Genomic DNA, 23,955 nt, shown 5'->3' on the forward strand with positions numbered 1-23,955 from the left:
CCTCTTGCTGAAAGGAGACATCTGACACCTTTCCTCACAGAGTAGACAAGCTCATCACGGCCAAAGATAAGATAAAAACCTTATGGCGATGTGCAGAGAAATGCCTGAACCACACATAGCCACCAATGGTCTTGCTCATGACTCTCAGAAGTCCCTTGAACTGATGATGTCCAGGCTCTGGCTAAGCTAAGAGCCCACTTCTCCTAAAATGAGACTGTAACCTTATGCATACTTGTCAACTTAATTTGATAAAGAAGCACTGAAGATACCAGTACAAACTGTTAGTAACTAACTGTTCTGACTTGAGAAAGATTGGCATTCATTTTCACCATTTTCCCCTTAGGGGCTTGTATATGTTGTCAATATGGTATATTGAATTTGTTTTTGTTTTGCTTTGTTTTGCATTTGATGATTAGTTGGCATGAGGGTGCTTCCAAGACAAGTAGGTCATGAGGGCTCTAGAATGGTAAAATGGATGAATCCTTGGATGGATCTAAACAGTACTGGGATATAGTGGGAGTAAGAGGAAGGGGCTTGATGGAGGAAGTAGGTCCTGATGACAAGTCCTCCAGGATATCTTGCCCTTCAGAACCTCGTGGTTTCTGCTTCCTAGCCACCAAGATGAAACCTACTCTGCTTCATCATGCATCCATCATCACTGCTGTCTGGCACCTCTGAAGCCATGAGCCATGATACACAATTTATGCCTTAAAGTTGTTCTCAAGCATTTTAGAAGTGGCAAGGAAAAAAGTAAAATGGAGACCAATTTCTCTGCCTTTTATACTCACACACCAAACTGCTAGACAAGCCCAGCCAGGAAAGGCTGTGGTATTCCTAAAAAAAAATTAAGGAACACAATGGAAACATTTATGGATGTTTAGTGAAAACTGGGTCATCTTATTGCTGAATACAGTGAAGAATCACACAGGACCCCCTGATAAGAGCAACTAACTGATAACAAATGGACTTTGATACATATGGACAATCTCTTTAAAGTTGTATAAATTCAAATTCCCAGGAAGAGGAATGGGCTGATTTCCCCCATTACTCCACTGGCTGGGATTACTGCGAGCTTTAAATTTTTAACAATAAAATGTAGTTTTCCGTTATCCTGGCCCAAATTTCTTTCTTTATAGTAATAGTCAGGCATCTTTTAGACTTATGAGCTGAATGAATTAATGCTACTATGCATTGCCTAGCCACATAATTGACTTTTTGTCTATTGTCTTATTTCTTATAATGTTTTAAAATTACTTAAATTACATTTTATTTGGTGTGTGTGTGTGTGTGTGTGTGTGTGTGTTGGAGGTTCCATGGCAAGGATGTGGAGGTCAGAGGATTCCTTTCAAGCATCTCTCCCTCCAGCATGTAGGGCCAGAGGACTGAGCTCATATTGGCTGGCCCCAGTTTATGTCTTTTAAAGGGTATAGTGAGATCTGTGCCAATGGAGGAAGCTGTCCCTTCCTTATCATATTGAATATATTTTGGCCAGTTTATCACTTGTCTGTAAGACTTGATTTGTATTTGCTTTTCTCAAAAAGAATACTTTTTTTCTTTTACAAGTTTCTAGGTTTTATATCATCTACAGAAGACCTTGTATCCATTAAAATTTGTTATTATTTTAATGACCTAAACCTGTCCTAATTGCTACCGACTTGAATAGAAAGATTGGTATTCATTTTCATTATTTCCCCCTCAGGGACTTGTGATTTATTGATTTTTTTTTTTTTGCAATTTTTAAGGCAAAAGGCAACATTATGGTAGTTTAACTTCTTTGAATATTTCTACGCACTCCACCTTACTCCAAAAGAGGTGCAAAAATACCTAACTTGTTATTCATCAAGGTATCAGTCTCTTGTTCACATCACTCTTCTGGGACATTTCTTTTTCTAGAGAAGTTTCAGAAGCATCCTGCCAGCGCCCTTGACACTCAAATACAACCCCAACCGTGTACATATTCCATTGAAGGGCCGACAAAAAGACCTTGCTCTTCCCAGCTAGCAACAGTTACTCTCTTATTTCCCCCCTCACAAACTTCAGTGCTCAAAGATAGTAATTTTCTGTGATTTTCATATAAAATGTTCCCCATAGGCTTATGTGTTTGAACACCTCCTCTCCAGTTGGTGGTGCTCTTTGGGGAGGTTATGAAACCTTCAAAGAAATATGCCACTCGTCAGGGGGAGAGGTGAGGTCAAATTGCCCAGCTTTACTTGCTGTTCTGTTTCTTGAGTATGGGTGAAATATGACCCATCATCCTCCTGCTCCTGCCTTCTTGACTTCTCTGCCTGCTGCCTAACTTCCCTGTCATGAAGGACTTTATCCCTACACAACTGTAAGCCAAAATAAACCCTTTTTCTCCTAGGTTGCTTTTTGCCAAGATATTTTATCCCAGGAACACAACCATATCAGAGGCAAGTTGTACAATAGTTCTTGTGTTGTGACACACAACAGTGTGAAAGCTGGAACATCTGTTAACTTTAACAGATGTTAAAGAGTTAACATCTGTTAACTCTTAAAGGACCAAAAGAGGACCTTTAAGAGAAGATATTCAGTATAAAAGCAAAAGTATCAGTTCTGTAAGATATATTTTTGCATTTGAGTAATTTCAAGTAAAGTCAGGCTTCAGAACGCTCTCCAGAAGGACATTCTACCTGCTGTCCTGGAATGTGTGAGCAGCAGGCTAACATGACTGCATTTCTCCCAATTCTAACTACATCACTCAGCATATCTACTAATTACGGAGCTGAACAAACATGGGTAGGAAGCCACCAGAAACAGTACTTTATGCCTGGCTAAACTCAAAATGGCTGTGTTTTGAAGAACCACTCAACCTTTTGTCATGCCTGGGACCTCCTCTCCTGCCCTGGGGATGAGAAAATGTACAGTGGCTTAGATGGAAGGTGTGGGGTGACTCAGGAGCTTACCGTCAACATGTCATCACACTTCATGTCTGGCGTGTCACCGTCTTCACTTTTATTGTAGAACTTTCGGAAGAAATTGAAAGCCACGACAGTATACAGGTATACCACGACTGCTAGCAAGCCAACAGTTAACACGAGCTGAAAACAAGGTGACAAGTTTATCTGCACATGTTCTTTAATTTATCCAGTCTGTCAAAGCAGTTTATGCTAAACTTGACTACTTAATTGACTAATAAGCACACAACACAAATAAAGAACACAAAAATTCTGATTTCATTTTCATACTCAGATCAAATTGATACATATTAGAAAGCAGTTTCAGTGCTCACTTTGCTATTATCTATCTGGCAGAAAATACAGTGTAACATACTCTCCTGCAATAGAAGTCAAATTCTTATATGTATGTATGTGTGTGAGCCTGTTTACATGTATGTGCACCAGGTGGGTGGGATTCCATCGGACTGGAGTTACAGGCAGTTTGGGGCCACCCAACCTGGGTCTTTGCAAGCGCAGTAAGTGCTCCGACCTGCTGTGCCATCTCTCTAGTTGTTAAATTAACCATGTTGGGAGCTCTGTCCTAGTCCACTGTCTGGCAAAGGAGCAGCGTCCACAGAGGTTCTCTCAGAGTGCCTTTGAGCTGCCATGAAGATCTTAGGTTTATTCAGACCCCTAGGTAACGTGTAGGAGCTTCTTGTGGACTTTAGAAAACAAGGGATTATGGTAACAGTAGTAAAAGCAGATATGGTTCCAGTGGTTGGAGGAACACTGATTATAAAATGCAACTAGGCTAGAAGAACTGTTAATCCAGATGATTAGCACAGAATTGTTACCACCGACTGAATGCTTGGAACTGCCAATGACTGAGTAAAATGTACACTTCTGCACTAAGTCACCAGGAATGGAGAGCTCCAGCGTGAACGGCTGTTCCATCAGAACGCTAGTGGGTTTTCTGGACCTAGACCAGCTGTCCCCTATGTCAGCATGCCCTTGTCAATGGTACCTAGTGACATAGAATATCAGTAAGATTTTTTTTTTTCAGTTTGAAAAAGAGAGAGGCTAATAAATTTAAGTGTGACACCTCTCGCTATCAATTCAACCAAGGCATCTGGATTCTGCAACAGTTTTGGACACAGCATAGTATCAGGTGGAACCATATGTTTTCCCTTAAGAGCTGGATTTGTTTTTTGCAGGCTCACTTCCTGCTGTTTTTAGTTTCTCTAAAGGAAGTACGACTTTTTACCTGTTTTCCATTGTGGGTAACTGAGGACAGGATGGTCCTCAATGTTTTGAATCCCATCGCGATGTCAAGGAGGTGAGCAGCAAAAAAAAAGTTGTTATAGTGTCCAAGAACAGACATGGTCATATACCAAGCCAGGTACAGGAAGGACTGTTGGGAACAAACAAGGGGAAAGGCATGTCAGACACGAGACTGCGCAAGAACCAGCAAGAGCCACTGCCATCTCACTCCATGCTAAGCTCTGCACTCACCTCTTCTGACTAGACAGTAATTCTTCTGGATTCATTTTAGTACATTTTACCTTTATTTAGTTTGTTATGAAAGGCTCGGTGTAATTTCTTCCTCTACACCAACTCTTCTTATTCTTCCTTTTACAAATAAGAGAAACGAGCATGCTGTATGCTAAGAGCAGGGTCTCAGCTTCAGCATCGTGCTCGCTACATCACACAAAATAATTCTTTGCTATCGAGGCTGCCCTGTGACTCCAGAATCCATTAGACTTCAAAGACTACCCAGCCATGATCAGTTAAAAAAAAAATGTTACTCAGGGACAAGACTGCCTCTGTTTTGGAACTCATGTCTACAGTCCACCCAAGAATCCACTAACTTTGACTCCTTCCTTTTCTCTTCTTGTCTGTTCTTCATTTGTCTACACACTAAGTTTGTTAGGATCCATTAGAATCTATTGCGGGATAGTTCCTAAACAGTTTCACTGAGGCAGAGTCATACTTTGAGTGAACTAAAGTAAGCCCAATAGCAACCAAAGTATTTCTTGATGTCACTGACATCTGTAGTGACTGTCACTGCATATTTGGTGCTGTTTGTAGAAGCCTCCTAAATCATAATTAAGGAATTACTTTTTAATTAGCCATACATATGTGTATTCATGTCTAGGTATGGGCACACAATGCAATGGCCTCAGAGGCCAGAGAAGGAATCAGCCACCCTAGAACTGGAGTTGGAGACAGTTGTGAGTGCTGTGAACCAAACACAAGTCTTCTGCAAGAGAGGAGGTGCTGTGAACAGCTGCTGAACCATCTCTCCAGTTTCCTGAATTATAACTAACGTAAACGATTCAGTTCCATTACGGTGTAAGTGTCCATGCTTGGTGGACAGTGAAGATGCAGGACTGAAGCCCACTGGTTGCCTTAGCTCTCTGGAGCAGAGCTTCTCCTACAGATGCTGGGTCTGGATGACAGCCACTCCTAGGGGAGGATCAGAACTGTTGTTCTGACTCTAATCTTAGAGGAAGAAAAAAGAAGAGGCTGGCGTCATGCAAGCTTCCGTGAGCATCAAGGGACTGAAGTTAGGAAAAGAAAAATGGCATTTGAAAAGGCACTAAGGATCTAGTGGGAAGGGTTTAGAGGTGACACACTTGCTAGAGGACAGTAAAAAGGAGACACATCAGAACCTTGCAAGAGATGCAAAGCCTGAGGAAGAGGACACTCATGGGAACCTCAAGAGGAAAGAGATAAAAATGGCTTACAAACTAGTCATGGCTGCAGTATTGATTGACAGAGACATACCCTGTTAAGCCTGAGTGACAGATGAAGAAAGAGCAATTCCTAGCAATGGTACTTTGCTCACTTTTATACTAAAAATTACTCCTTTGAATGATAAGAAACACTCTTCGGAATCCCATACTTAATTTGATGACCCTCATTGCTCTTCAGAGATGAACTAAACGATTGAAGACCTAGCAACAACTTTCCGATTCCTCCTCCCACACATCTCCTCCTTAGTACAAATAATTTTTCTTTTTTAATTTTTATCTAGGTGTGTGTTTTGAGCATCTGTACGCTTACGAAGTCTACTATGGTCCCACTGAATTATAAATGGGAATCCATACAAATTTTCAAAGTTTTTCTTATACCAATATATAAGATAGGGTGGTTAAAGCATCTGTGTTCAGGTCTCTTTCAGAGCAACTTCCTCAACAACCCCCTCTGTTGGCAAGAGGCCGCAGTTCCGGGCAAGCGGCGCGCAGGAGGCTTACATTGTCTGTGAACACAACTCCAAGCTTCCACATCTGGTACTTCACATCGATAGAGTTCAGCCTGGAATGACAGAGAGAAAGTGTGGGTGTTCGCATTAACAGAAGATACTGGCTTGGGAGAGTGCCCGCACCTGTCGTGGGCAAAGCTGGACACCTGCTCTGGGGACCACTTGTTTCCAGGCGGAGGGGAAGACCTAAGACCTGCTTGGGGACACACTCCAGGGCTCTACGATGACCTTGGAAAGAAAACAAAATGTCACCACGTTCTTTAGTAACTTAAGTTTACCATCATCATTATTCTTGTACATAGCTTTTATGACATATGTGTATTGCATGTGTCGGGGGGGGCGGGGAGTAGGAGAAAGATGGACAAAGAGAGTGATAAGAATGAGCGGTCATATGTACAGGTGTGTGTGTGTGTGTTGGGTATGCTCTTGTATGTGTATGGCATATGTGTGTGCTCGCATGTGTACAGGGGCCGTACTCTCCGTGCTTTGATGTGAGACACTGAATGGTTGCCTTCATCCATCACTCTCCATCTTACTCCGAGACAGGGTATTTCAGTGAACCTCACCATTTTGGCTAGAGTGGCAGGCCAGCAAGCTCCCAGGATCCGCTTGCCTCCTCCTCCCAACACTGGGGTTAACAGACACGCTCATCCCGACCTGGCTCTGTGTAGGCGCTTGAGATCTGAATTCTGATGCTCATGCTTACACAGCAAGTGCTTTTACCACTGGGCCGTCTCTCTAGTCCTATTGTCCATTCCTTACTGCATTTCAGTAGAAAAGCATCTGATTCAAATAAAAACGTGCATAAACGCACACAACTTACAACTAAGTTTTGTGAACAAGAGCACTGTTTGGCTCCTCTTCTTGGTTTCTCTCTGTAGTGCTGGGGCATGCATGTACCAGGGACCTTGCGCTTTCTGAATGAATGCTCTCCCACTGAGCTGTGGTCCTAGCCCTGCTTCCTTTGCAGACACTCACCTGCCAGCTCCCCCCATTGCCCTTCAGGCAGGATTTAGCCTTGCCCTGATTCCCAAGGGACTCTAGACCCTCCTCCCATGATTACTTCCAGCAAGTCTCTCAGCCACTGCTAATGCTGAGAGAGGCCTGTGAGCGTGTCTCTGCCACTGATCTGCGACCTCCCCTTCCCCAGGCACTACTGCACAAATTAAATGTCTCTCGGTGAATAAATCTGACCACAAACATTCATGAGCTTTGGAATTTTTAAAACGCAAATGTTATAAAAGTCTTCATTTTTTTTTTCAGAACTCGCCACTGATTTGGCAGTTAGACATGACTTGGTCAGCCTTTCCACACCCCAGTTCCAGGCTAGCTGGCAGGTGAGGAGATGGACAGACAGAATACAGTGCGATAGGCTACAGATCTCAAAGTAGCCTCTCCAGACATTAAGATTTCAGTCTAATTACTTTTTAAAAATGATCGCTTTTAAACAGGCCACTCTGAAATTTGAGGTATGAGAATGAGCAGTTTCCTAGGTAAAGCTGATGAGGTATAAGTTTGTTGTTGCTGACTGTTTGCTTTGCTCTGTTTTTCCTGGAAGAACGAAGGTTCCCTTTTCTTAGCTGAGGATTTTCTGGTCTCTTGGTTTTTGTTTTCTTTTTCTGAGGCGAGGGCATTGCCATTCTGCCCATATTCCTCTTAAATGCTTAGGCCCGGCTAACCTTCTTGCTTCAAATTCTCACATGCTGAGATTGTGCACGGACAGACCCAGCTGCATCTCTTTTCTTCTCAAGGCAAAAGTTTGTCTTTGAGCTATAATTATTTTTTATTAACACAAGACCCTTCCACAAGCAGCCCATCAATATCTGTGATAGGTTTCAACATCAATTGTTTTCTAAGTAGGAAGGGAGTTGGAAAAGATCAGTGACTTGGTGATCTGTGTGAGAGCAGCATTATTTTCTGTAGGAACATCTAAAGGAACATAAAGGTTCCAAAATTCAGGAATCCTGAATTTTGCATTGTGGCTTCTTAAGTGAGATTTTTCTTTTACGGTTATTTTCCATCAACCATACATTTGACTGGCGCTCTCACTGGCACTGTCATTAAGCAGTGTTTCTTTTTTAAAGTATGCAATACTTTGTCGACAGAGAGTAACCATGCTGGGTGGAGTTGATTCCACTCCCAGGCGGGGCCCTGGTTGACAAGGGTGGCTAATGAAGGCTCAGGATTGCTCAGGAACAGGTCTTGTTTCAAGAAAACCCTATAAATTAGAGAGAGGGGTGGGCAGTGGCTGGATGTGAGGAAGGTTAAGGATTCTGACCATAAGCTACAAATGTGGAGCATTCTGCCTTTTCTACCACAGGGAGGAAGCGAAGTACTATTTAAATGTGCACTTTCCAAGTTGCATGGGTGGACAAATACTGTAAATATTCCCTGTTTATAAATAGGTCTCGTGATAACGGAAGTTTATTGGTGAGTAAATACCACACAGACTGTTTTGAATCTCGGTGGACACATCAAGGTGGCATGCACGCAGAAGCCGGCTAAGCTTGTAAGTCTCAGCCTTCTAACGGTTTCAGTGAAGACACAGAACACGGAGATCCTTTTCCCAGGCTTGTGTATTCCTTACCGATCTTCATTCGGATTTCCTTATCCATATCTGAAGGCGATAATAACTTAGACTTTTTTTCCGGCCCATTGCTAGCAGTCAGTCTTGAAAATATTTATTATATAAAACAATGAAAGATTTTGCCAATTAAAAGATTGCTATACTTATGTGTGTATGTGTGTGCGTTGTGTATGTGTAAGTATGTGTACCACAGTATGGGTGTGGAGTGAATTCTCTCCTCCCATTGTGGAGTCTGGGGATGGAACTCAGGTCATCAGGCTTGGCAGCAAATACCTTTACCTTCTGAGCCATCTCACGAGCCCATCACCTAATTTAAAACTGCTCAGTGAAGAAATAATCAAAACAAGGCTTTCCTTCTGTCCCTCAAATGCTTTTGTTATTGTTGATGGTGTTACAAATGTAACTAAAGAAATGTGTAACTCAGTAAAACTATATACTTTTCTGCTAATAATAAGTGACCTGAAAACACTCCTGGCAGGTGGCTTTCATACCCCACTTCATGTTTCAAATGACTGACCTGAAAGGCCTTGGCTCCTGAGACTCTCAGCACACTTCCTCATGTATGTGACACAGGGTCTCATGTGACTCAGGCTGGCCTGAAACTTGCTGTGTAGTTCAGACCGGCTTGAACTTCTGATCCTCCTGTCTCCATATTCTAAACTGAAGTATTATAGGCATGCACTACCATGCCCAGCTTGAGCACGAACACACACATGTGTACTTACACACGTACACACACATACACGCATACACCCATGCACATGAGCACACAGCATAGTATGTATGTGCTTAAGAGGACAGCTTGTAGGAATCAGTTCTGTTCTGCCAAGTGGGTCTGAGAGACCTAACGCAGATTGTCAGGATGGACGGCAAGCACCTTTTCCCCCTGAGCTATGCTCCAGATACAGACTGTTTTTAAAGACTTAGAAAACTTGTGATGGGGGCGGGAGAGGTGGCTCAGAGGTTAAGAGCAGCGGCACACACCTGTAATCCCGGCACTCTGGGAGGCAGAGGCAGGCACATCTCTGTGCTGCAGCACAAACAAACCAAAACAAAAACCGAGCAAAGCTGAGCTCTCAAGGGAACGTGACTACGGTGCTTCTTCTAAAACAGTGAAGTGCCTGGGCAGTAAAATGTCATGTAGGAAAAGTGAGTGTGCTTGACTTGACAGCTGCTAAGTGGACAGGGACACACACACATGCTGACCATCCATATGGAGAGAGAGCTGGGCATAAACTGCTTCGGTCTCAAGGGAACTCAACCCAACTCGTTTACCTTAATTAAACGAGCATTATTTCACAAGAGTGCCATCTAAAGAGCACTTCAATTTGAAGGAAAATTTCATGGAGGAGGGTAACATCGTGTTTCGGCACACTATTGCTTTCCGTTTAAAACTATATATAACACAAAGGCAGAAACTTTAGGTACTTTTAAATAAAGGATTACACAGCTTCTGGTTCCAAAGCATGGAATTTAACTTCCCTCCAAAAGAGATTTCTGTAAAAATGCCGTTCTGTATTGTGCCTTTGTTCATATTTGACTTTAAAGAGGATCTGAGGTTACAAAGGGTGATTTAAATTCAGAATAGTGGGTTTTCTTGTTGCTCTCCTCTCACTGTATGTAAATAATAAGGAAGGAATCTCCAAATATTGATGGGAGCCATGTGTGGTGGCTCAGACCTAAAATCCCAGTACTCCAGAGGCCAGAACAGGAAGATGCTGAGTTGGAGGCCTAGGGAGCTGCCAGGTAGTCCAAAGCCTACCTGAGATATTATCTAACGACTTTTAGGTCAGCCTGGACTACACAGGCAGACCCCATTTCAAAAAGGAAATAATAATAGCAATGACAAGGTTAACGGGAAAATAGCCCTTCATTCCAAAGTTCCAAACACTTACATCCTGGCTAGTTCTATGTCATCTTAACACGAGCTAGAGTCATCCGAAAGGAGGGAGCCTCAGCTGAGAAAATGCCTCCATAAGATCCAGCTGTAGGGCATTTTCTTAATTAATGGTTGATACGGGAGAGCCCAGCCCATGATGGGTGGTGCCATCCCTGGGCTGGTGGTCCTGAGTGCTACAAGAAAGCAGGCCGATAAACTCATGAGAAGCAAGCCAGTAAGCAGCACTCTTCCACAGCCTCTGCATCAGCGTCTGCCTTCTGCTTTGAGGTTCCTGCCCTATTTGGGTTCCTGTCCTGACTTTCTTCGATGATGGGCTATGACATGGAAGTATAAGCCAAATAAACTTTCCTTCTCAACCTGCTTTTGGGTCATAGTGTTTCATCACTGCAATAGAAACACTAAGAAAACCCAAAAGTATACAGGTCAGCGTTTTCTGCACTTGCTGTTTTCCTAAGTGAGGGGAGGGAAATCAGTAAGTTAGCTAGGTCAAAAATGCATCCCTTATTTCCATGCCAACTGTAGGGCAGAAGTGTTACTCACACAGCAGACAAGGAGCTGTCTTTCTTGGGCTTCTTCTTCTCTCTTGCATCGCTGAAATCCAGTGCAGCCTTATCCATGCCCAGTAACTCACTGATTCTGTCTCGCCCATAAAACTCTCCATATTTATCCATTACCTGTGGTCAAAGGAGAAGTATGTTATTGGCCTTAACTACTAAGTAGCAACACTTAATACACATGTACAAGAGTAATTTTTTCTTATTTCTATTTTTCCTTACTATGTATTTTCTAGATTTTAAAGAAAATGTGGCCATCTAGTTTACATTCATCTTCTGGGGTCATGCTGTTGAAGTTCTAAGTAAATCTAGAACACTTTGAATAACTCATCTCTGAGGAATGAGATTTCCCTTCCAGTGAGAGAGGCCCAGAAAAGACTGTTCTACAGTACAAAGTGAGAAGGTAGAAGAGGCAGCAGGAAGGTGACCTTCATTCTTCTACCAGGAATTTTGTCAGATTACTTGTGATTGTCAAAGTATGTAAACTTTGTCCTTATCTCACCTGACTGTCGTGATTTACCAGTTGTGTATTAATATTTGTAGCCCATGATGCAGGTTGAGAAAGTGGAGTGATGTCTCAGTCAGTGAAGTACCAAGTAAAAAGCCATGTATCGTAGCCTGTTCCTGTAATCCCAGCACGTACCTGCATGTGGGGATGAGTGCATGTCTGTGAGTGTATGTAGAGGCCAGAGATCAGCGTCACATGTCTCCCTTAGCCCCCTTCATCTTGACCTCATCCTTGAACCTGGAGCTCACGGCTTCTGTGAGAATAACTGGCCAGTGAGTTCTACAGATGCTCCAATCTATGTCCTCCTGGTGCTTGGGTCACAAGCATGTGCTGGGCCAGCTTGTGTGAGTGCTGGGGGTGGAGACTCAGGTCCCACGTCACACAGCAAACGCCAGCTGTGTAACCTCCCTGGTCTTGACCCTGCTGTTTATGTTACATAAATCTATAGTTTTCTCTGGAAACACTCCAGGTTTTATATTTTATAAACTCCCTCTTTATTCTACTAAAAACTTCATAGATATAAGATATTCAAATTGTCTACTTATTTTAAAATAGTCTTTGAAAACTTTGGTACTTTAGATATGCATTTATGCATTAGTCTAATGAGGTCAAGGTGACAATTCACAAGGTAACAAAAAAATGTGCAAAGGTATACACAACAATCAGCAATCACAGATTCTTTCCACCACAAAATATGGACATTCACACACACACAAACACACACACACACACACACAGTGTGTGCTTAATTACAATTGAATTACGTTTAAATTCTTAGTGTATGCCCCATCTCTGCATAAGGTGGTAAGAAAGACTCTCACTGTCCCTTGACAACCACCTTTGGAGAAGCACTGAATGGATAAAGATACAAAATATCTCTTCATAGGACAGGCACGCCTGTGCCAGCACACACCAAGCTGGCATTCACCAGGAAACAATGTGTGGACTGAGCAACTCAAAGAATCGGCAAGGGGCAGAGAGCAGGGACACATGCCTGTAATCTCAGCATTCTCGGGGAGCTGAGAGAAAAGACTCCAGTTTGAAGCCAATTTGGGGGCTACCTGGTGAGTTCCAGGCTAGCTTCAGCAACATTCTGAGACCCTGTCTCAAAAAGAAGAAAGGAGGAGCAAGAAAATACAAAAGAGTGAGCCCTGCACAGCAGCCTTCAGCACACAAACACATATGATATTTTAATTAAAAAATGTGCTCAGCCACATACAGACCCTGTGTGGTAGGGAGGGCAGGGATATACATATATATATATATATATACATACATACACACACACACACACACACACACACAGAGCCTGTAGCCAACGTGGGCAACCCAGACAATATCAAAGCAAATTCTTCTGATTCTTGTCACAGTGTCGACCTCACCGTTCCCTAAAGAAGGACAGGTAAGGGAAGCACCATCTGTCTATTTGGGGGCAAGAGAGTATGGGTTTCTTGGATGCTCTTTTGGAAATGCCTATTCACTTCTCCTGTCACTATGAAATAACAGCAGCAAGCAACTAGAACATACCTCACATCCCGTTCTACATCCAAACCACATCACACTCAAATCTGGAAAACACTGAAAAACTTATTCCCTCTCAGAAATATTACCTTTCTTTTAACAAATTTATCCCAGTAGTTGTTGGGAAACGACCTAAAAGATACAAAAGATGCAAAAGCAGAGACATAAGGGTAGTATTATTTGTTAAATGGCAAATAACATAACTTGAAATCAAGAGAATACTGAAATAAGATGCATGTAGGTATCCTGACATCTACTTAGAAATACAGTGACTCGCATAACCACTCTCATAATTTTTCTAGATCATAAGTGTATAAAATATCATTTTAAACAATAGCATATAAACATATAAGTAGGTAAATCAGAGTAGAATACGCGATGATATGCTAATATAGACCATATATGTATATATATATACACATATATGGTCTTGTCAGTTATTTTTAAAACTAGAACGTCTAAGAACTGTAGCTTGGGCGGTGGCTGAGATGTAGGGTGTTGTCTAGCATGCTCAAGACCCTGGGTTCAAGTCCTGCCACGCCAAAAAAAAAAAAAGAACAAAAACAAATTAGTAGAGTAGAAACATGTCCCTGTTTTGCTATAAAGTTAGAATCTTATTCCCCACTGCAAAATTCAGAGCTGACTAGAAATGGTAACATCAGCAATCCCAGGGCTGCAGACACAGCTCAACACCAGAGTGTTCGCAGAGCATGGGCAAGGCCTTGGGTCCAATCCCCAGCACCACCAAAAAAATAAAAAAAGAATAAACAAACTCAACCGTGATATAATATTTGACTCTTGCAGAGTACGAACACTAAAGAAATACACAGTCAATAATTGTTTCTGTGGTGGAAGTCAGAAGTTGGGATGGAATTATATGTGACAAGTAGCTGTCTGTCTGTTTTCATCTTGACCCCCACAGCTAAATGATCAGGTTTTTTTTTAGGTGTTTGTTTCTTCTCTTACAAGTGACTTCACACTGTGACACTTGTTAGGTTTGCGTGAGGCTGGTTGGTAGTGTCCTCTGAAAGTTCAGACACAGCAGTGCGAATTCAGTATGTTTGCCTTAGACTCTATGGCCCCTTCCGTGATGAGAAGTTTCTGTTTCCTCCACACTTGGATGAGAACACGCTGCACTGTGGGTCGTGAGCCTAGTGCCATACCTCCTCGAGCACTGGGTAATGGGTGTGTGCTCCATCAGCACTGTGGCAATGGCGTCAAAGAACCTTTTAATTAAGAGACTCAGATCAGAGGCAGAAATGGTGGCCTCCATTAGGCTTCTCAAGGCTCTCAGGCTTTTGATTTTCTTGGCTGAATATAAAACTGTTATTCATTTAGGCTAAACTCATAAAGAAACCTTCAAAACTCTAGCAGGGAATTTCTTTTGTCATCCTGAAATTCCTGAGCCCAGGGATACCTCCCATAATCCCCCACTCACTGTGTGTTGATGACGAGTCTGTCCCATTGGCCTTTGATGTCATCTTCTGATGGCTGCTCAGTTATGTAAAGACCATCAAACTCCAACTTCCGTGCCACCTCCTTCTCTCGCTTAAAAATAACCAATGGGACCTGCAGACGGGAACAAACGTGTCGACATCCACTTAGCTGGACTGACATGATCTCTTTCTCCATGTAGTTGCAGGAAGGCAAAAATTGAGTGAAAAAAAAAAAAAAAACAATCAACTGCATTAAGGCAGAAAGAAGCATCTAGAAGTTTTTGGGAAAGCAGCACACGTGTGTAAGTTTTAAAAACATGGGGGTTAATGTCTGACTGGATTAATGGCAACATTCTAAATATTTAAAGAGACAGGTAATTAAAATAATAACATATTGAAATACGTATTATTACAATGTATCAATATGAACAGGTATGAAAAAATCTTATGTCCCTGAATGCATGCTTTTTAACCTCTTTAATCACTCTGTACAGCATGGCTTTATTATATAGAGGTAAATTCAAGTTTCAGTATTGGCAAAAATCTTGGTGCATAAAACAAGCTGTGTCTGTCATCTGCTGCCAATTCCCTTTTCTCATGGGCAGATTGTGCAGGCGTAGGTGGAAGGTATTCATACTGAGGAATATTCACCCCCACAAGGCTTCATACCCAGAGGCATGGAGCAGTGAAATAATAACAATAAAAAAATCAGCATATCTGCCTCGGTGAGGACATCCTCAAGCACTCAGACAGACTATCTTACCATCTTGAATTCTAGTCACCAAGCCTTACTGTTATCCCCGCTAGGGACATGGGGATGAAGACAACTTATTTTGGAGGTGAAATGGCAGGAACTGTGAGTCTTCAATCATGGATGTTGAGAGCTATGTACCTCACAGCAGAACAGTCGTGCCTGACAGGTGTTTAATTATGAGGGACTGTGGGTGGTGGAGGGGGTGGCTCGCTTATGCGTGGTCAAGTTGTACATGCAAACGTTGGCAATATGAGTAATCATCAATAGGCAAAAGCAGACTTGCAATCAATGACTGATCAGTGGAAACTCAGAAAGGTCAGGCCCTCTGGTCCTAGCCTCAGAGATGGAAGCCTATGACCACATTTTGCTCTTCTGCCCTTACTCCTTCATTTCCCTCTACCCCAACCTGCTTCCTGCCCCAGAGGTGTGAATTCCTAGAGCATCCCAAATAAACACCACACTTCTAAATTCCACCCCGGCACTGGCTTCCCCAGAAATCCAGACTACAAACAGGCATTCTAAATATGCAGGTCCCTGGGGACTTACTTTCAAGCAATAGTATCCAATGATGCAAAAGAAAGAGATGACGGTGTGAAGGATGGCTAAGATGCGCAGGGTAGGTTCCATGTAGCCACTGCTCTCCTCCAGGACATAGTGAACTGCAATGATTCTGTGTGGGTTGCTGTCCAGGCTGGTGGTCACTTTAGCAGTGTCGCTGGACGTTCGGGTGGGCAGCTCCTTTCCTTCAACCACAGAAGACGTGGAGACCTGATTCAAACCATTTAAAATACAGTCAGTTCTCTGCTGCTCACGTAATCACAAGCAGAAGGAAGTAGAAACACAACCTTGGTAGACACTTGGATTTGATGGCAGTGCCCAATGGTATCGTGGAAAGACAATCAGGAAAGGATAAAGAAACACCTTTCCAACAGCAAATACAAGTAATAAATACGCTTCTAAAGTTTACGCTGGGGGTCCTGAGAGATGGCTCCGTAGGAAGAAAGCACTTGCTGCCAAGTTTTACGACCTGATGCCTATCTCCAGGAATGACATGGTGGAAGAAAAATACAGACCCTTGTAAGGTATTCTCTGACCGATACATGCACACCGCACTCACTCACACACACACACACACACACACACACACACACACACACACACACCACCACCATGTTAATTGTTTTAGTTCAGGCTAATCCAACCAAGGATTCCAATCTGTGCAGAAAAATGCTAGATACTTTTCTTCTCAGTTATCCAAATAATGTCATGTTAGGGAGGGTTCTGTCACATCCAGGCATCAAAACAAGTTAGCAATTCAGCTGACTCATCCTGGGAACACTGAGGGTGAGCTCTCTGCCTCACTCACCCTCCTAGTCCCAGGCATCTGAGGTTCATCCCACTCACTTCTCGGGAGTGCACGCACCCTGCCTTCCTGGTAAGACTGGGCTTTGGTTTGTCTCTTTTGTCAAGATGTCCTTTAGAATTGGTATACATGAATGCACTTGCAGCTCACAGGGGAATCTCTCCATTGGTATCCATCGCCTCAGACGTTTAGAATGGTCTTTTACCCTCCCCCCACCCCCGCCAACACACATCTATACCTTGTAGAAGAGCAGGATGAAATTGATGGCGAAGGCGACAAACAAGGCCAGCATTCTCATGTTGTAAAAGTTGCGAGCAAAATAGTTCTGAAGGGAAAAAGAATTAAGAACAGGCCACCTAGTAAGAGATCAGAAATGTGCACATGTTTTAAACAGAGCATTTGTTCATTTACTCCGAACTACAGATTGGGAGCCTGTTGTGTCCTTGGTGCTAGAGACACACAGCAAAGGACAAAGTTTCTACCGCCACAACTAGGCAGCTAAGAATAACCACACTCTCGGATACAACATATCGTTCAAGAGCTCCAAATGGCACGTTGATACACAGGTGACGGTTTAGTGGGTGCGATGACAGTTTGGAATAGACGGCTAGGAAAGACTTATCTCAGGAGCTGAGCATGAGCACAGGCCTGGGGGTGGCAAGCTAAGCCAACTGAGACAACACAAGTGGATGGCATGGATACTGAGGACAGGGCCCGAGTTCAGAGTAATGCTGTGGGGCTGGAGAGAGGATTAAGAGAATTTGCTGCTCTTGCAGAGGATCTGGGTTCAGTTTCCAACACCCACACACAGGACGTTCACAACTAATTCCAATTATGGGGAATCTGATGCCCTCTTCCGGCCTCCAGAGGAATGGGGGGTACGTATGCGCATCCACTCACATGTGCAGTGTATGTGCACGTGTGTGTGTGTGTGTGTGTGTGTGTGTGTGTGTGTGTACATACATCCATTCATGGATGTGAGGGGTGGCGGTGGTTATTGTGCTTGCGCCATAGAAAGAAGCAAGTAGAGGGGGAAGTGGGCTCTGGTAGGCTGAGTTCTGGGGGCTTCTGGTGAAGACTTGAGTTGTCTGTCACAGTAAACTGAACCAGTGATCTTTAAACCCATTTTTGAACCCTAGGACTAAACTGTAGGGATGTGAGGTCTCTCCCAGCATTTCCTGGATTTAGAATGTGGTTGAATGACCTAATCCTTCCTGGAGCACCATCTTGTCTCTTCTGTAATGTGAGCATAACAACAGAACCAGACTCTTACATTTGCTATGAGAATTAAATGAGAAAAAATGAGGAAGTCTGTTATTTATTTTTATGTTTAGTTATACTTAACTATATATGCTTCACATGCTGCCACTGTTGTAATGGATAGTTTACTCGAGATGGAGCAAGGTGCTACTGGAGAACTAAAAAGCACAGGATGTAGCTAGATGATGACTTAGAAATCCCTCGGTGGAAACAGTAGAAGCAACGGGGACTGGTTAGTAAGCATGGCTGCAAAAAGAGGTGATGTTGGCAGTGGGTTGACCTCCATGGTGGCTGTAAACCTGGAACAAACTGGGTAGAGCCTCAAGGCACTCTGAAGCAAGAACTGAGATTTTTTTTTCTGTATTGTGTTAGAGGTAAGAGAGAAAGGGTTAAATAAGTGACTGGTTGGCATGGTATATTGAATCGGAAGAAACCAAAGCAACTCAGCAGAAGAGGATGAGGAAGAGGCCACAATGGAAGCAACTATTATTTGCTATAACACAAAGCGAGCGTTAGCATGATAGAGCCTAGTCATAGCAACAATGCCTCTCACTACCCTCTCCATGGACATAACCCCTCTCTGTGGCAGTCTTTGCCCTACAATGGATTCTGGTTTTATTGCCACTTTTGGTTGAGCTAGGACTGAATAACATATTCAAACTGGGCCAGTTATACTGTCTCTCCTAGAAAGTAATAAAATGGGTCACAGAGACCAAGTTCTTTAACTATGGCTATTGAATGAGAACTGTCACAAAGACACGGAGGACAGGGATCTGTGGGGGACACCATGTCCATTACTGGTCTTGTGTGTGCAAATTGGCAAGCAGATGCCAAAGCTACAATTGAGGGAGAAAGGTGGAAGAGTTACAGAGAGATAGGGAACATAGGAACCCCGAGGCAGAGATAGCACGACAGCTTCAGTTTCTTTCCTTATGCAACTGCAGAGACAGGCTCTTCAGGACCCACAGGGAAGCTAGAGTGTACTGCACTGCGGAGTCCTACCCAACCTCAAGAGCATCTACAAAGAGGGATGCCTGCTGCCATGGCAATCACTGACGCATACCAAATTAACAATTATACATAGTTATCGCAGAAACCTTTTTGTCCAATGGACTCTTTAGCAAACATCGCAGAGAAAACACAAAATTTTTGAAATATTTCTATAATATACATATGTAGAGGCTTTGGGAGTATCAGATCATGTGTCAGTGTGTAGAGGTCATGGGGTGTCAAGCAGTTTGAATTGTGTAGAAGGAGCATTAGCTAAAAAAAAAAAAAGAAAAGACATTTTCTCTCAATAAAACCAAATACATGGGGCTGTAGAGATGGCTCAGCAGTTAAGAGTGCTGAGTGCTCTCACAGAGGATCTAGGTTTGGTTCCCAGCACCCACATGGCCTCTCACAACTGTCTGCAATTCCAGTTCTAGGGTATCATATGTCCTCCTGTGGCCCCCTCTGGCACTGCATACATGTGGTATACATCAATGTATGCAGACACTCACATGGACACTTAAAATAAAGATAAACAAGCTGTTTCAAAAATCCAAATACACTAAAATGAGTAGATAAAATATCTGCTTAGCCCTCTGGTTCTGAAGGCTCTGTCTTCATATATCAAACCAATTGCTTAGAGATAATATTTGGGGGGGAAAACCTTGTCTTTAAATATAGACATTTTCTCTTGCTATTTGTCTCTAATTAATACACTGTAACAAACATTTCCATAACATTCACATTGCCTTATAGATCATAAACAAACTAGATAGGTCAAAATCCACAATCTATCAGGCAATGCAAACGTTATAGAAATGTTTGTTACTTGCAAACACTCCATCATTCTTTTCTGAGGGAATTGAGTTCTCTCAGATGTGGGTGGTAGAACTGTTTTCTGGGACCAATGGCTACACATAGGCAGGGACAATCCATCAGCACAAAAAGCCACAGCAGGTGGAAAGCCTCACCAGCAGCTTCTGTTGGTAGGCTATGATTTTCTTCCAGAATGCTGACTCGGGCACCTCTGGTTCCCCGTACCGATGTGTATGAAGCTGCCTCAACTTCTGTTTGCCCTTATCGTCTTTGGCTTTTTCTTCTTTTTCTCCATCCTCGCCCCTGTGAGGACAAAGGAAACACAGGCTGTACAGGAGGTGAAGGACCAAGCAGACACTTGGAAGAAATGCAAAAAGGACAAATAAATCATAGTAGCCATTTGGAAAATAAATTTCGTATGTATGTACATACATGTTCTTGAGTAAGCATCTGCACGTGTGTGCATATACATACGGAAGCCAGAAGACAACCTTTGTCTTCAGGTACTATCCACTTTGTTTTGTGAGATAGAGTCTCAGACTGGATCACTCGTTAGGCTGGGGTGACTGACCGTCAAGGCCCAGGGACTTGACCGTCTCTAACTCCCCAGTGCTGGGATTACAAGAGCAGGCCATCACACCCAGCCTTCTATGTCGGGTTTGGGGATCAAACTCAAGTACTCATGTGAAGCACTTTATGAACTAAACCAGCCCTTTTAGCTGCCAAACCAAGTTCTACCCCAACGAATCATAGCATTGTAGATTTTAGATTAAGGAGAAGGATTTACTGTCCTCCCCACAGATGAATAATTCTGTGGAATTCTAATAAAAAAAATATTTTCTTTCAGGCTGGAAGACATTTTGTACCCACATTTTAGCAGATTTTGTTTACTTGTGTAGTAAAACATTTGATTGTAAATCAGTACAACAAAAAGGACGTTTCTTGCCCTCCCCCTTTCAACACAGCTTCCTTTCTTTTTTTTTTTTTTTTTTTTTTAATTTAGTATTGTGGAGCAAAGCTAAGGCCTCATGCATGCCAGGCAAGCAATCTGCCATTACGTTCTCCAGCCCTCTTTTTCACCATATACTTCGAGACAGGGTCTCACTAGGTTATCTAGGCTGACCCTGAACTTCCTCTATATAACCTAAGTCATCCTTGAACTTGTAGTCTTCCTGACCCAGCCTCCCAACTAGCTACAATGACAGGATTATACAACCAGGCCCGGCAACATACCTTGCTTTTAAATTTGGGTTATCATAGCATAATTCTACTTTTATATTTTATTACACTTGGTCTTAGCCCGAAGGCTGAGAGGTGATTGTTTTATTTGTGTTGGGAGTGGGGCATGGTATTTGGTGGTGAGGGGGCAGGGCATGCCCTTTGTGTATGTAGGGCGAGGTGTGTACCAGAGTGTACTAGTGAAGAGAAGGGGGCAATGTGCAGGAATTAGTTCTCACCCTCTATCATGTGGGTTCTGAGAATCAAACTCAAGTCCTCAGGCTTGGTGACAAGTGCCTTTACTTGTTGAGCCATCTTGCTGGCCCATAATTCAAATTTAACAGTCTCCAGCCACTTGGGCTTAAAATCAAAGTCCCGTACATTTGGCATTTCTCACATATAAAGGACACTGATATGCTAATACACTGATACAGATAAGATTCATTTGATTTTATTAAGGAAAATGGACTAATTTTAATATCGATGTAACCACATTATGTTATTTTCAGATGGCAATGGAGTTAGAACTAGAAATTTAATACTTTTTAAAGAATTAGAGTTTTTATTTATGTTGTAGGTGTAACTTGTGCCTGTGTGTGTGTGTGTGTGTGTGTGTGTGTGTATGTATGTGTCAGAGGACAAATTGAGGGAGTTAGTTATCTTCTTCCACTGTGTGCGTGCTGGGGATCAAACTCAGGTCACCAGACTTGGCGACAAGCACATTTACCTGATAAACCCTATCTCCTGTCCCAGGGCTAGAAGTTTACAGCATAAACGCTCTAAATGTAAAGTAAGACTCCTTCCTACAAGGGTGCCAATGCAACACTCAGTGCCCACCAGTTCTAGGCAACCCTGCGCTTCCCAGCAGGTGAGAACTGAGTGCCTACTGGAACCTGTCACATGGGCCACCTTTTCTACCCTAAATGTCATTTATTGGGCTGTATCTAACAACAGATCCAAGATCTAAGACAATAAAAACAGGCTAATGAAACAGTAAAATAACTGGGGAATAAAAAGGTAAAGCGATTGTTCTGTGAGAATGGTAACGGGACGGGAACCTAAGGTTTTCTTCCAGGCATTTTCCAAAGTCTCTTAGAGCTCTCTAGAGCTCTCTGATTAGGCCAACTTCGCTGCCCAGGATGCCCCAGGGGTCTGCCTGTCTTCACCTCCTCAGTACTGGGATTACAAAGCTGCACCTCGCACCAAAAACTTTGTGTGCCCTTTGGGGATTGAACCCAGGTCCTTAAGAAGCTTATGCAGCAAGCACTTTACTAGCTAACCTACCTCTCCAGCCCAAAACTTTCATTTTTTTTAAACAATCTCTAAGAGATTTCTATGGAATGTGGCCTCAGACATTCCAGAACGTACTAAGCTGGATTTACCACACTGGTTTCTTCCTATCTTTAAAAGGACACACATTTACATATAAGCTTTATCCATCAGAGACAGTGGGATCTCTTGTGGTGATGGAGAATCACACACACGGAATGCCCGTGCAAGACCCCGGGTGGGGGCTAGGCCAGGTGGCCCTGCATGGGATGAGGTCCTGGATTTCACACAGAGGTGAGACTGCGTCACGTGACACCTGTGTAGGTTAAGAGTCTCTATCCAAAAGCGCGGGGGCTACTTGGAGGGGTTCCGGGTCATAGAGGAAAAGCATGCGAGGTGCTACGTACTCAGCCTTCTCAGGTTCAGACTTGCTTTCTTCTTTCTCTTCCTTTTCCTCTTTTGCCTTCTGCTCCTTGAACATGTCAATAGGGAACAGAAAAACAGGATTATTTCAATACTCTTGTGTGTGTGTGTGTGTGTGTGTGTGTGTGTGTGCCACCTGTAGGTACACACATGTGTGGCCACACATACGGAGATCAGAGGACAACCCAAGCCATCATTCTTCAGAGTACTTAGACCTTGCTTTTTTGAGACATGGCCCCATTGGTCTGGGATTCTTCAATGAGGCTAGCCTAGCTAGCTAGTGAAATCCAGGGACTTTGCCTCCCCTCACCTGAGACTATGAGCCTGCACTACTCCACTTGGATTTTTCTTCTTAAAATGCGGCTTCCTTGGATTGAACTCCAGGCCTCCTACTTGCAAAGGGCCATACTTAGACTCCTATTGTTGTAATAGAACACCACAAACAAAAGTATCTTTGGGAAAAAAGGATCTATTGTACCTCACAGCTTACAGTCCATCTCTGAGGGAAATCAGGGCAGGAATCTGGAGGCAGGAACGGAAGCAGAAGCCAGAGCGGAACACTGTTTCCTGGCTTCATCTTCATGCCAGGACTATCTGCCTAGATGTGGCACTGCCCACAGTGGCCTAGACCCACATCAATCGTTAATCCAGGCAATGCCTGGCATACTTGCCTACTGGCCAGTCTTAGGGAGGATTTCTTTTTTCCTCAGTTGAGAGTTTCTCTTCTCAAATGTGTCAACTGGGAAAATAACCAGGACACAAAGCAGGCATTTTACTGCTCTCTAAGCGGGATGACATATCACCACTGAGTGGATTTGGGGAGCTGTGTAGCCACCGGCCAGTTCATAACCCACACAGGAAACTTTTTATTCATACTGAGATAGCAGTTCCATGAACACTTCCCCTCCTATCCCCCATATTTTATGCACACCCTCCTGGCCAAAGGCTGTAGATTGAGAACTCCCTAGGCTCCTTTACAATGGGTTTTCCCATTTTCAGAAGCAACCCAAATGTCTTTATCTTATTCACTGGCTCAAATCTTTATCATTCAAGACCAATTTAAGTCTTACCTCTTACTATCTCCATCTAACTACTAATGTTTGCATTATATCAGCACATAGAAATCCACCCTTTGACAAACCTTTTGGCTTCAAATATCTTGTCCACTCAGTGTTCTCAGATACTTGGAAAATA

At 43.0% G+C, this 23,955-nt stretch overlaps 1 protein-coding gene across 1 annotated transcript in view; it reads right to left on the reverse strand.

Moving 5' to 3' along the window:
• Ryr2 (ryanodine receptor 2) overlaps window positions 1-23,955 on the reverse strand; it is a 533,102-nt gene that overhangs the window by 8,263 nt on the left and 500,884 nt on the right. Inside the window, exons 90-99 of the mRNA XM_060372656.1 lie at window positions 22,746-22,810; window positions 20,007-20,154; window positions 17,024-17,110; window positions 15,969-16,190; window positions 14,671-14,801; window positions 13,322-13,364; window positions 11,190-11,323; window positions 6,155-6,215; window positions 4,162-4,308; window positions 2,925-3,059 (exon numbers count right to left, since the gene is read on the reverse strand). Coding sequence (XP_060228639.1) covers window positions 2,925-3,059; window positions 4,162-4,308; window positions 6,155-6,215; window positions 11,190-11,323; window positions 13,322-13,364; window positions 14,671-14,801; window positions 15,969-16,190; window positions 17,024-17,110; window positions 20,007-20,154; window positions 22,746-22,810 — 1,173 coding nt within the window. The remainder of the gene's footprint in view (window positions 1-2,924; window positions 3,060-4,161; window positions 4,309-6,154; window positions 6,216-11,189; window positions 11,324-13,321; window positions 13,365-14,670; window positions 14,802-15,968; window positions 16,191-17,023; window positions 17,111-20,006; window positions 20,155-22,745; window positions 22,811-23,955) is intronic.

This window comes from Meriones unguiculatus, chromosome 19, assembly GCF_030254825.1.
Source record: "Meriones unguiculatus strain TT.TT164.6M chromosome 19, Bangor_MerUng_6.1, whole genome shotgun sequence".
In the NCBI taxonomy this organism is placed as follows: domain Eukaryota; kingdom Metazoa; phylum Chordata; class Mammalia; order Rodentia; family Muridae; genus Meriones; species Meriones unguiculatus.